Source organism: Coturnix japonica, chromosome 9 (genome assembly GCF_054131305.1).
Source record: "Coturnix japonica strain WE chromosome 9, WE-NBRP24, whole genome shotgun sequence".
Classification (NCBI taxonomy): Eukaryota; Metazoa; Chordata; class Aves; order Galliformes; family Phasianidae; genus Coturnix; species Coturnix japonica.
The window spans coordinates 5,811,299-5,824,908 of record NC_140671.1 but is presented as its reverse complement, the minus strand read 5'-3'; the positions used below and the strand labels follow the sequence as shown (position 1 = coordinate 5,824,908).

The following is a 13,610-nucleotide window of genomic DNA, read 5'->3' as shown; positions in this document are numbered from 1 at the left end:
GGGGGGGGGGGGGGAGGGAGGAGATCTACTGAAGTTGGTTTGCAAGGCAGGAAGAATCACAGAATCACAGAATGACCCGGGTTGGAAGGGACCTCAAGGATCATGTAGTTCCAACCCCCTGCCTGGCAGGGCCACCAAACATACACCTTTACTACATCAGGTTGCCCAGGGCCCCGTCCAACCTGGTCTTGAACACCTCCAAGGACGGGGCATCCACAACCTCACTGGGCAGCCTGTTCCAGGACCTAACCACCCTTCTAGTAAAGAAATGGGAAGCCAGCTCAGATAGATGCCAGCTGTCAGACGTACCCCTGCCTTGGTGCAGCATGGCGTGGAGGCACAGCTGTCCCTTGCTCTGAGCTGCATGTTGTGCCTTCAGCATCTCTTCTCCCAGCCCCAGCCACTTCTGGAGCGATTCATTCGGGTTCTGTACAGCCTCTCCCAGTGCTGTGCAGCCCGGATTCAGCCTCCTGTTACACCATGCTTTGGATGCCTGTGTGTTATCTGTGAGCTCCTCGCTTCACTCCCTGATGTTTCTCCGGGGGCAGAGGTTATCTCTCAGTTCCTTTTATGTAGTGCTTGCCACATTGGTCTACAAGGGGAGCTCTGAGGCACTACGAAGGATCACACGAAAACCAGCTGGGGCTTATCTCGATGTGATGCTGCATCTTGTTTTGGCTGTTCCCCCTGCAGTGCTGTAAATGCCACAGGAGCTCTGTCGGGGGGTTGAAAGCTGAGGCTGTTGAGACAGCAGGTAGGTAAAGCTTAAAGGTCACCAGGGGCTGTGATTCCTGCCTTACCTGAGGCCAGGCTGTGTCCATGTCACTGCTGCCTGTGCTGGGCATTAGGTCCATGAGCAGAGCAGCTGTAGGACGGAGATGCTTAAGCTGATCTATTGGTGAAAGCAAACATTGAAGTGGCTGTAGTTGATACCATGGGATGGGGATCTAAAATGGAGTTGGCAGATTGACCTTCTCATTCTTTACAGCTAAGTGGGGGTCAGCCTCTTCTCCCAGGTAACAGGAGGTGATGGCCTCAAGTAGAACCAGGGCAGGTTCATGTTGGTTAATAGGAACAATTTCTGCTCTAAAGGAGTGGCCAGGCACTGGCACAGGCTGCCTATGGAAGTGTTGGGGTCAGAGTTTATGGGGGTGTTCAAGAAACATGGAGATGTGGCACTGAGGTTCACAACTACTGGGCATGGAGGGTGTAATGGGGTTGGACTAGATGATCTTGGTGGTCTTTTCCAATGATAATGATGCTATGATCTAGCCCAATCCTGATTTCTAGCTACTCGTTATGGAAACGGGGCAGGACGACATTGATGCTCGCTGAATTACAGGCTGCTTGGCCAGAGCTGCTGGCAGGACAACGAATGGAAATCTGGAGAAGGACAAGCCAGTTCCAACTGTGGGAAGTGAGATTCATTCTGCGGCTTATTTGTCCAGCATTAAAACCTGAAACGAGTTCACGTTTGTTCAGCCTGAACCTTCTGTGTCTCCTCTGCTGAGGATACTGCTTTGCCTTTGACAGTTATCATAGATTGGCTTGTGTTGGAAGGGACCTCCAAGATCATCTGGTTCAATAGCTGGGCAGTTAGCAGAGCTCGGTCAGTCTGAGTCACACTTGGCAGCTCCTGTCCTGGCTGTGCTGACGTTTCTGCTTTATTTCGAAGTGGGGAGGAATTTGCATCCCAGCTGCTTTCGTGTTTATAGCCAAACGCTTTCTGTGGGTCTGGGTTTCCTTGTGGGGCTCAGGTTGAGGCGCTGTGGGATGCTTGGGGAGCACATCAGCCATGAGATGGGTTTTCTTCAAAGCATCTCCATTGTTTGTAATTCTGTGGTTCATATGGGCACTGTGTCGTGTTGGAGTTTAGGAGGAACAGAAAACAGTTCATCAAATCCTTCTATAAGCAAGGAGAAGCAGCATAATATTTCCAGTAATATCTTAAGGCTACTGAGGTTACCTTAGAAAACACCGTGTTAATCAAATTACCTTCACGACTGCTCTTTTTCTTGTGTGGAATGGGGAATCCTGCACTTGTTACTCTTCATGTTGGGCTCCCAGCACCTGGGTGCTGCTTCTGTTTGGCTTCCAGCTTAGGTTGCTCACTGAAGATGATGCATTCCTGCATCGGGAGCTGTTTTGGGTCCTGTGGATACTGCAGGAGAAAATACAGTCCTTTCTTGCTGGTAGGGCTTGGTTGTGCTAGAGGAAAGCACTTGTGCCTTGGCTGATTAGTTGGGAATGGTGGGATGTGGTGGGCTTCTGCTGGGTTATGAGACCAATGGTTTGGTAAGAAATTAATGAAGCTCTGGTGGGGAAGAGCCACCATCCTTAACTGCTCCTATGCCTTTCACCCAAAGCTCATCTCCCAGGTTAAAATGAGGGAGAAGAAAAGTCTTGTGGTACATCAGGAATACGAATGATCACAGAAGAAGCTTCATGTAACCTTCAAGAGAGCGGAAGAATTCAGCAAATCGGAGTAGCAGCCTCGAACAGATTGGTACTTCCCTGTTAGCTCTGCTGCACTGATAGGAGAACTAGGTCAGCTGTATGGAGCAAGCGTTTTATCTGCATACTTCTCTTAACAGGGATCCTGGAGCTTGGCTGTTGGAACAGGCTGGCTGACTTGCAGCTCTACACGGGGGCTGTGCTCTCTGTCTCATGTTTTCCTCGGGGTCAGAGCATGGTCTGAAGCTCTGTTTGTTGCTCTCTGCTTTGTGGGTTATGCTGCTCTTGCTGTTGAGGTGATGGCAGGGGTGTAAGTAGCACCTTCCATCACTCTGGTGTGATGTCTCTGGCTGAAATTCATAGGGCTGTTGTTCGCAGCACTGGAAGTGTATTGCTGTCAATAGGCAGTAGATGTTGTACAGTGTGTAAGGAAGCAATCTCTGGTGTTTAATCCAGTGGAGAAAGTGGAGGAGAAGGAAGGCTTTAGCAAGAGAGCATGGAGGCTCCTGTTGGGATAGGGCAGCAGGAGAGCACCCATTGCAAATGACAGTAAGTGATGTCATGTTAGGCAATGAAGGTTAAAGCTACAAAACAATGTGAGTAATAAGGTTGTGCACCCAAGAAGACGAAGGTTTCCAGGTATGCAATTCAAGTGGAAATATCCACTGCATCCCTGTGTGCTCTTGTGAGGAGCATCAGCCCCAGCAATATGGATGAGTACACAGGGCAACCTCTTCAGAATGAGGCCGTGCATCCCAACAGTGTGTGTGAGATGGGAGCGTTGGTGCAGCTCTGAAAAACAATCAGATCAAGTATTTCACAGGTTAGAACTCACACCTTGCACTTGGGCCAGGTCTGCAATTCCAGCTTATTTCAAGTTTGGGTTGCGTTACGTTTTTAAGCGTGCTGTGCTCTCCAGTTGAGATATAATCAAATTCCCTGGTAGTTTGTGGCTTAGGTTCCCATCCCAAAATAGAATCTTGCCAGTGGTATAACAGCTGGAAAGTTCGGCATTGAGTTCAGATTGCAGCTTTTTGTCTTTAAAAACGAAGTGAAATCAGATGGCAGAGTCTTGCTCAACCTAGACTAAAGTAACCAAAGACTGAAAATAATCTGTGCGCAAATACGATGTATTTTGGGACTGCGACCATCTGTAGTAGTGTACACCCTGGGTTTAAATAGCTCTGAACATCTGAAAACAAAAGCTCCGTCGGCATTGGGCTCAGGATGAATTGATTTGAAGTGGTGCACCGTAGAGGTGATAGTGTGAAGTTGAACAGGGTAGGACTGAGTCAAGCAGTTCCCTTTTCTACCAGAGCTTTCATGCAGTGTGGTAGGGAGAGCTGCAGTTCTTGTGCTCATGTAATTTCTTACTTCATTTTTTCCCCCCTCTGCTTCACCCTGCCTACAGATCTCAATACTTAACATCATGAGACTGTGCCCATTGATTGGCTCTGGAAGGGAGATAAGCTTCTGCAGCCTTGCTGTGCTTGCCTGGGTGACCCCTTCAGGTTGGCATCCTGCTTTGGGCTTAGTGATCCATGCACTTAAAATGATCTGGCAAGCTTTTGCTGCATGTTTCCTCTGAGATGCTCTTAAGGTGCTGTCCTGTGCACTATGGTAAGGCTGTGAAGCATATGTCTGCAGGCAGATGTGTGTTTGCACTGCACTCAGTGCACACGCGTGGCATGCTGAGGTTGCACAACTCAGCTCTCCAAGATGAAGAAATGCTGGTGTGCAGTGATTAGGAAATACCTGGGCAGTGCTCAGCTGCTCCCTTCCTCATGTGTGTAGGGATGGAGCAGCCACACAGCCACCATCCCTTTGCTGGGGGGGGAATCATAGAGAGATGGAATCATGGCAGGGATGCAAGGGACTCTCTATGTCAGTGACAAGGCAGGTGTCCCCTCATAGAGGGCATTGATAGTGATTTGCTCTGGTGATGTTACCTACAGTGCCTTGGTCTTTCTCCTTATCTGCTCTGCATTTGTTGATTGTTATCTGAGACTGAATTGATTTCAGAGCCGCATGGAATCCCTTCAATAAAGCTGGTGCTGAACGGAGTTTGGGGCTTACCATAAACAGATGCAACTCTTGCTTATCTTCAAGTTTCCCATTTAAGGGAAAGCCCTGTTCCTTTCCATCCCCAAAAGAAGCAGCGTTTTATAAGGAAAGAGCCATTCTCCCAGTCTGGTTGCTTTGTACCCCCCTCCTTTAGCCGTAGCCTCCGGCTGGCTGGGCCTGAAACCAGCCCTTTCTTTCAAATGTCGCCCTTTCCAGAATGGATCACACAATCACATGAGCTGAGCAGGATTTTGCCATTAGTGGGGGGTTTTCCTGTAAGTGTTCCCTAGCAGGATGCGTTTCCTCTTGCATAAACAGCCTAAAAAACCCTCCGAAGCCACAGAAAAATCCATCTGTTGGCTTCTGTAGACAGATAAATCCTTTATAAACAGGAAAACGGGCAAACCCATGGTAACTCTCGTGACACATCGTGATGGGAGATCAGAAAGAAACGGGATGAAAAGTATCACTGTGTGCAAGTATGGCTGATGGCATTCTGCATTTCTGAGATCCTTTATAAAGGCTGGAACAAAGGCCGGAGCCTGAACCATATGGCAGTGGGAGACGGAGCTTGAATGCGAGGTAAAATTCAGCTGGATGTCACTTGACATTCAAGGAAGGAAAGACTGAAAGCGGAAGGTTCTTTGCTGTGCCCTGCACAGGACGTGCAAGATGTCGGTGCCTCCGAGCGGGTCCAGGAGATGAGTTGAGGCACAGAGCTGTCAGCACTTCTATTGTCGCTGTCTTTGCAGGGCGTCGAGCGCTTCTGTTCTCGTTTTGCTGAGGGCTGGAACTCTGGCAAGATTCAAACTCCTTTCAGCTCGTAGCAGCGAGGCTTTAAATCCTCTAAAGTTGTACTTTACCAAAGAGGGGGGGAGGAAAAAAAAAGCATTTCCTGTCGAGCAAGTGTATGGAGATGGTTCCAGCTCCTCAGCTCAGATTTAGCGGCGGCGACCACAATCTAATTGTCCTTCTCCTTTTGAATGCTTAATGCTGAGTGTGCTGCCCAAGCCCGGCCCTGTTTGGCTGTGGATGTGCTCTGGCTACCAGAAGCCTCGTGGGGTTTTGTAGATGATGAAGGCTGCATCTCTATTTTCCAGACATCAGATAGGCAGAAATGTTGGCATTTCATTGTGTGATCCAGCGAGTGAGCGGGCTGAGTGCTGCCCTGCCTTCAGCCCACCTCTGATGATGACCAGGAGGACCAGCCCAGTTTCCACATTAGGTTTATAGAACCTCTTTAATTGGAAGGGATCCTTAAAGATCATCTAATCTAACTCCACCGCAGTGCACAGGGACACCCACAGCTCCATCAGGTGCTCACAACCCCATCCCCTGACACTGAGTGTCCCCAGGGATGGAGCTTCCAAATCCTGCTCATTGTGTGGGTGGTCAAGGAGTGATCCTTCACACTTCAGTGCTGAGAGACAAATTAGGATCCTATAAACACACTTAGCATTTTCACAAGGCGCTGGTATAGGGAGAAGATGACTCTTCTTAGTGCTCAGGATTGAGCTAACCCCGTGTTGTTTTCCACCTGCCCACTTTCTGTTCTGTGCAGGAAGATCCGTACTTGCTTCTCTTTATAGCCAGAGCCTGCACATTTATTTCTTTTCTCCCCCCCACTTCTCTTTGGAGAGCAGCCAGATCAAAATGGCTGTGATCCAAAGCCAAGAATCAGTCCCTTTGCTATGGAAATGAGGACTCTGGAGGCTGTTCGCCATGTGTTCATCATGGAGAGCTCCTGCTAAGAATGATGAGCTGTAGGTGGGGGGGAAGAGGGCAGCGAAGGTGTGCTCGAACAAATGGGTTTGGAACAAATAGGGGTGTTTTGAGATACGTCTGGCTCTCTGTGCTTTTAAATGTCGGTTGTGGAAAGCAAGAAATCGACCCCCATCAAATGGTAAAAAATCTGGCAAATGGTAAAAAATGAGGAAAATAGAATAGTAGGATTTTATCACTGGAGAAAATAGAATGTTTGCAAGGGATTTTCTTATGGTGTTCAGGTATTGATGAAATGGGGTTATAATTATCCAAGCTATACAAACAATCCCTCTTATTAACTACCCTATCTGTGTTCTCAGCATTGAAGCAGACCAGTCACAAAGCCCCTGCATGTGCCATGTGTTGACAGCGGGCAGTTTGCTTTACTACCATCAATGGGATGAGAACAGGCTGCATTCACACCAGGGAACCAGTGTGACCAGCAAGGCAATGTGTGGCTGTTAGTGGGGATGGGGACAGCACTGGGAGCCATCACTGGACCCAAAGCTCTGCGTCCCACTGCCGTGCAGCACTAATGGCTTGCTGGGAGCAGGCCCAGCCACTTTACATCTATGCAATAGATTAGCAAGTGGGTGTGGAGCTGTGTTTCTTGCATGCCACATCTCCGTCAGTCCTCAAGCAGCAGTTGGACGACACGTTTGTTTTCTTTCAGGCATCTTGAGCTGAAGTGCACTTGGGTCAGGCTTTGCTGAGGCCTGTTGAGAGCACAAAATGGCGCCGGTGGGCCGTGCTTCGTGCTCATATCTCTGCTGCTTGGTGGCTTCCCATTGCAATGTGCTGTCGCTGGGTGTGCCCAGCTCGGAGCAGCCCCGTGGTTTTAAGTGCAATGTGTGGCAGAACGTACATTGTGCAATTCCACTAACTGACAGAGGAAACCTAAGTTCATCTGCAACGTGACAGTAACCATTAATACGTTGCACGTCGCTTCGTTTCATCTGAGAATCTCAAATCGTTCACAATGTTTTATGTTTAAAAATTACAACTGCTTTTTTGTTTTTCTCTTTTCTATAAGCTACAATGGCACAGGGTGCACAGAGAGGTGGAGGTGCCCCATCCCTGCAGACACCCACGGTCAGGGGATGGTGCTGTGAGCACTGATGGAGCTGTGGGTGTCCCTGAGCACTGCAGGCAGTGGGAACAGATGGACTTTGGGGGTCCCTTCCAACTCCAACCCTTCTACAACTCTGTGATAACAAACTGGTGTTTGTGGCAGCTTCCAAATGATGCGATTCATTTGAGAGATTGAATGGGCCATCGTTTCTGTACCATGCCCTGAGCAGAACCTTGTGATGGCATCAGCCTGGGTCTGCAGGGAGAAGCTTTGCAAAGCACAGTGGCTTTCCCAGCACTGCTTCCACATGGGGAGGTTCTGAGAAGCAAGGAAGAACATGGATGCTTGCTTCCAGGGCTGGGATTCACACTTGGTCCCATACCTGAGTCTTCATCCAGCACTGGAATTTTCCATGCTGGTCAGTTTCCCTCTATTTTAACTCAAACCTTCTTGAAAATCCTTTTCTCAAGAGAAGTGCTACAGACACGCTAAGTTAATTTGAGTCATTAGGTTGTTTCCATTACTCCTTTCTGCCTAGGAAACTTAATTTTATTATTTTTTTAGTGAGATTTTGGAGTGAGAAGAAAGAAGTGGAAGCTGGCTGACATGTGGAACCACTTCACAGGAACACCGGATTTTGAGAGCTTGCGTTTTTATTTACATCTTCTGGACCCTGTCTGACTTGAAAGTAAACAAGTTCAATCCAAGCCCAGATTTCTCCCTGAAAATATGCGGAGACTTGTCTAAAAACTGCTTTTAGGATTAGGGACTTCCTTTGCTGTAGAATGAGCGTCTGCGATGGCAATGCTGACACTTAACCAGCGAGCTCCTGCTGCAAAACACCCCTTGAACGTGCGGTTTGGTTGTGTCAGGGATGAGGCAACCTGTGCTGTTTGTTAAGTGTAAAGCAGCTTGAGAACTTAGCAGGTCTACAGGAAGCTTCCTGTGAATGCAGCAGTGTGTGAAGCTGCATTGTGTAGCGCCGGTGCCGGGTGACAGCGAGGTGACAAGCCCTTGACTTGCCCTCTAACAAGCAGCACATCCTTGCACGTTGCTAACCACCTTCTGCTATTCCTTTTCTCTACAGACACGATGAGGCGAGTGGTACGACAGAGCAAATTCCGGCATGTGTTTGGCCAGGCAGTGAAGAACGACCAGTGCTACGATGACATCCGCGTCTCCCGCGTCACCTGGGACAGCTCCTTCTGTGCTGTCAACCCCAGGTTCGTTGCAATCATCGTGGATGCGAGCGGCGGCGGGGCCTTCCTGGTGCTGCCTTTGCATAAGGTAAGTGCTGCTGGGTTTCTCACTTTTAACATGCTCAGCCTTCCCTTGACACTTCAGTGCCTGTGAAGTCTCTGCTGTGTTGTGACAAACGTTGCTCGGTTGTGCTGTGTAAGAACACATGTAATGCTGCTGGAGTCAGGACGCTTCCTGTGCGTTAAATGCAGTAAATAAGTAGTTTGGCTTGACTGATCTAAAACAAATCTTTATGTCAGAGGTTTCTGAGTTGAACTCGTGCTCCTCTTAAAGCCTCTCCATTTGTGCTAGCTGCAGACAGGCTTTTCTGCCATCAGGATTTGGCTCCATGAGCTTTGAGAGTTGCTAAATTCAGGAATGCTCCCTTCAGACCGGGATGGAGTGTGTGGCACAGCTGGATGCTGCTCCATGCAGCACATATGCACAGCCCTTGTGACCATGGTGCTGCTGGTCTGGCTGCTGCTTGTCCTGTCATTACACTTCTGTTGTATGGTGTGAGACAACAGCTCCAGGGCCATCACAGCACTCTTGCAGCTCACCCAGCCTGTGTGGCTGTGTCTGGGCCCTGATGCTGCAGCCAGGTCTTGCTAGTCCTTAGTACCTGACACAGAGAGAAGCATTACTTCACCTGAGCCTGTCCCTTGCATTCTCTGTGCCAAATGCTGCTCAGTCTCCAGAAATAATCCCACAGTGAGGCTGTATGTACAATTTACTTCCCTTTCCTTTGAATATTTTTGTAGCTCCTCAGGCCTATGCTTTGTAAAGCACACAGAAAGGATGGGTTGCTGCCCACCAGCTACAAGAATGGCTGCATCAAATAGCTGGAGGAGGCTGTATAGATTGGCATGGAAATCTCCCTGCCAGTCTCATAATGTTATGGTATAAAAGCGAACAGAAGAGCAGGAGCAGCATCTCAGACTGAAAGAAATTCTATAAATTCGTTCTGCCCCCAGGTATCACGTGGAAAAACCACAGTGCATCTTTCATCCTTGCAGAGGAGAGTGCTGCTCTCCTCTCCCTTTTCTGATGTGCTGCTTTTTACCACAGTCAGATTACAAGAATGCTACCCTGCAAATCTTTTGACAGGCTCTTGGCCACCCCAATCCCTTCATGTGTTCGTAGTTAAAAAACAAAAGCAAGAAACATCAAACCTAAATGCATTACTTCATCTGAGTAATTTCTTTCCACAGGAATTTTCTCTCCTTTGAAACTGTACAATATGTAAGAGGGATAACTTGATGGAGGTAGAAGGGAAATAAACGTCCTTAGGAATGATAGGGGATCGTATTGAGAACGTTTCTTGCTCCCCTCAATTCTGCATGTTTGATGCTTCTAAAATCGCACGCCTGGCTTCATTTATGCATTTAGTGTAAATTCTTGCCATGTTAGATAGAGTCAGTAGTCCAATACGGATACAAACTGATTCTAGTACAAACTTAGAGCTGCAGCATTTGGATGGTGTTGCTTTACAGAAGCAGTTAGATTTGGGTTCGTAACCCTTTAGATAAATGGTTCTTTCCAACAGAGAAGCACCAGATCAGGGAGCCTGCTCTGTGCTGTGCTCCAGCAGCTCCTGGTGTTTCCTTGTTCTTTCAAAACCTTCCTATTTCTTGTTTAAGATGGCATTTTGTACTCGTGTGAATAAGGAAAAAAGAAAAGCTACTATTCCTCCTTAGTAACGTTTTGTCTTTGTGACCCTCGTGCCTCTCTTAGCCGTACTCTTCAAATGTTCTGTCTGGTATCAGCCCTTTTTCTTACCTCTGTGTGCAGATCTGCCCTGTTATAAATAGCAGTGGTGGCCAGAAGTGAATACAGCGTTCTGATGGGGAGTGCATCACAGGAGCAGACGCGGCGAGTTCTCACTTCTGCCTTGCTAGCTCTAACGAAGCAAGCCAGCCCCCAGGCTCTTACATAGCTCTGCATTTTGCTCATCTCTTTAGCAGCTCTTTGCAGACATTCTGGGTTGTGCTGCCCTGGAGCTGCATGTCTTGCTCCTCCCCAAGCCTGGTGCCAGAGCACAGACCTGGGTTGGAAGCCCCTTGCTCAGTTGCTGTGGCATTGCATGCCTTGCAGCACTGCCCTGCCAGGACAGGCTCCTATTTTCCCCTTGCTATGTGTTATTATTTGGTAGGTTGTTTTTTTTATTTATATATATATATTTTCATTTATTCAGTGATTCCTCCTGCTATCCTTTGGTTTCACTTCTGTGTTCTCAGCCACATTCCAACCCTGTTTTCAAGTTCCCATATGACAAGGTTTGAGGCATGGCTGGTTGCTGAGGGCTGCTGCTCTTAAATCCCTCAGCCTGATGATTTCTTTTGCAGCACAGCACGCTGTGGGCCGTGCTCTATCACTTCCTGCGTTCCTCTTCTATTTCTGCCTCTGTAAGTGATGACACTCGCTCCTTCAGCTCCCTCAACATCTCCCCTCCCCCATTCTGACTTCTGATCGAGTCCATTTAGCACAGGTGTTTGAGTTCCCACAGCAAGGCGCTTGCTGTTATATCCTGGAGATGAAAGCAGTCACTTTTACACCTTGCCTTTGATACGCTTTTAACGTTTAACACCTGACGTAGCTCCAGCCTCAGGGAAATCAACCCCCTTCCACTTCCCGGGGCATCACTCTTACAGTCTGACCTCAGGGAGCTGTCAGCACGGCTATAGAGCTGCAGGAGCCCTGTGTAACACCGGGGCTCAGCACTTAACAACACCGGGGCTCAGCACTAAACCCCTCCTGGTCTCTCTGTGCTATACAGGCTCTGCCGGCTCCGGACCGCGCACGTGTCACTCCCCCGCCCTTTCCCGCGCCGCGCGCGCGCGTTCCCGCGCCCGCCACAGCGGCACTGCGGCAGCCGCGGCTTTTTGCCTTATATGGTCATGACAGCGCTCGGGACCGCCACGCTGATTGGCTGGGGAGGAGTCGCGGCGCGCCAAGTGCGAGCCGGTTAACCCTTGCGTGACCAGAACCGGGTTCGGTGCCGCCGGGCTGCTTTGTGCAACCGCCTTGTGAATGGGCCTGGAGGGATTCATCATATGGATGAGCCTTTAGACTTGCTGGGAATTGCTATTCCCGCGGGTCAGCTGCTCTGCAGGGAGAGCAGTAGATAAAGTGCTTGAATCCATATCCATTATGGAGCTCAGATAATGGGTTAATCAGCGTGAGCTGCAGGAAGAAGGTGGAACAGCAGCTTGCTGCAGGTTGTGTGTGATTGGCACCGAGCACAGCAGGACTGCAGAGCTGATCTGGGATCCTGCTCCCAGTCAATGCAATGGGTGCACAGGGAGGGTGCTGTACACCCATCCACACAAGCACGTTCTCCTTTGGAGCTTTGCTTCCTGCACACAGCAGCTCCATGGAGGTGGAAGCTGGGAGCTTCCTGATGTGCTGGGGAAAGCGGCTCACAAACACGGGGATGCTGGGGCTGTGCTATGGATGGGACTGGGGGTAATTCCCCCATCCCTTTGCAAAGTCTTTGCAGCTTGCAAAGAAGAAAATGCTGCTGCAGGGAGTTCTCAGTTGTGGTGGCAGAGCGTGAGCCGTTACATAAAGCCTCCAGAAGGGGAAGTGCTGCCTTGCTACCAAAGACCACAAAGGATGTTTTCCCCCCTAAGTTTCCATCCAATTCTCACACAGCCCCAAGCAGTGGTGAATGGTGAATGCTGAGTGGGGGAGATGAGAATTCAAGACTACTGTGCAACAGCTAGATTAAAAAAGCAAGATATCGCCAGTTTTCATTTATCACCATCAGCTTGTTTGCTGTGGATCATCAGGTTCTTGATGCATTAAGGAAGAGCAGGCAGGCAGGATGCTGAGGTGCAAGCACTGTTCCTTCCCTGCCTTGTGCTTAGGTAGAGCTCAGTGCAAGGTGAGGCTGCTGCAGCTCCTCGGGCCTTGTGCAATGCTAAGGGTGGAAGCTGTGCTCGGTGGCTGCAGGCAGGGATGGAAGGGATCATCTCTCTCATCATCTTCCATATTAGCTGTGGATGCTGTGATTGGGTTTAGTGGCTAATGGCTGTTTGTCATGGTCACGAGAGAGCAATGCACTTCCATTGCGTCCCGTATTATTTTCCCTAAGTGCCATGTGCCTGGCCAGCTGCAGCAAACAGAGGTGGAAGATGAGTGCCCAGAGTGCATCAAGCTTCACTCCATCTGATGTGCAGAACTGGAGATGGTCGCACAGCTCAGAGGACAGGTAGCGGTCAGTTTGTTTGCCAGGCTCGGTGCTTGCAACCTGATTTCTTTCTTCAGACTTCTGCAAAGTGAGGGTGGTGAAATCGCTGCTCCTTGTGCAACTCAATGCCACTTCCCTCTTGTTAGTGGTGAGCGTAGCCTGGCCTGGGGGAAGCAGCTGTTCCCAGTGATATTTTTACCATCATCTGGGGGCTGCTTCCTGCAGCCAGTCGCCCTTTTCTGGCATAGAAACAGCTGTGAGACGATCACATTAATTGGTAAAGCTGCCACTGGTAGGGATGGGTTTCCCGTGCTGCTTATCTGACCCCTCTGGATTTAATAACAGAGCTTTTTGTTCTCATCTATCAGTCCTTAAGGGCAGCCCACTCCTACCAAAGGACCTGACTCTGAATGTGTTCCTGCTCAGCTCCACCCAACACACTGGTACTGATCCTCAGATTCATCTTTTAAGGTTTTTAGGACTATTTCTCAAAGCACAACCTCTGGAGCATCAGAAGCCATTGCTGTGAACTGCCGCTCAATCAGAGCAGTAATGGATTTAGAGAAGGGTTTAATTTCTTGAAGTCATACTGAGTTAATTTTAAGCTGCGTATCAAAGCTGGAGGTTTATTTTAAATCCTTAACTCATTAAAAGATTACATTAGAAAAAAAAGGGGAGAGGGGAGAGGAAAGGAAACAAAACCAAACCCTCAAACCTGGGAGGACTTCAGTAACACTTTAATATGAGAATCTGCTTTTGCCCTCCCCCCCCCCCTTTCAGGATGTGAAAAGGGTGCTATGTTGGCATTGCTGGGTCCATCTCACA

The 13,610-nt window shown here is 49.0% G+C and overlaps 1 protein-coding gene across 9 annotated transcripts in view; it reads left to right on the top strand.

Moving 5' to 3' along the window:
- The window catches only part of CORO1C (coronin 1C), a 37,192-nt gene that overhangs the window by 10,641 nt on the left and 12,941 nt on the right, over positions 1–13,610 (top strand). For 7 of the 9 annotated variants that reach the window (XM_015878238.3, XM_015878239.2, XM_015878241.3 and 4 more), the window contains exon 2: positions 8,442–8,641. In XM_015878238.3, coding sequence (XP_015733724.2) covers positions 8,442–8,641 — 200 coding nt within the window. Of the gene's footprint in view, positions 1–4,888; positions 5,101–7,923; positions 8,358–8,441; positions 8,642–13,610 lie in introns of those variants that run through there. The other 2 variants (XM_085555918.1, XM_085555921.1) reach the window with 2 other exon arrangements.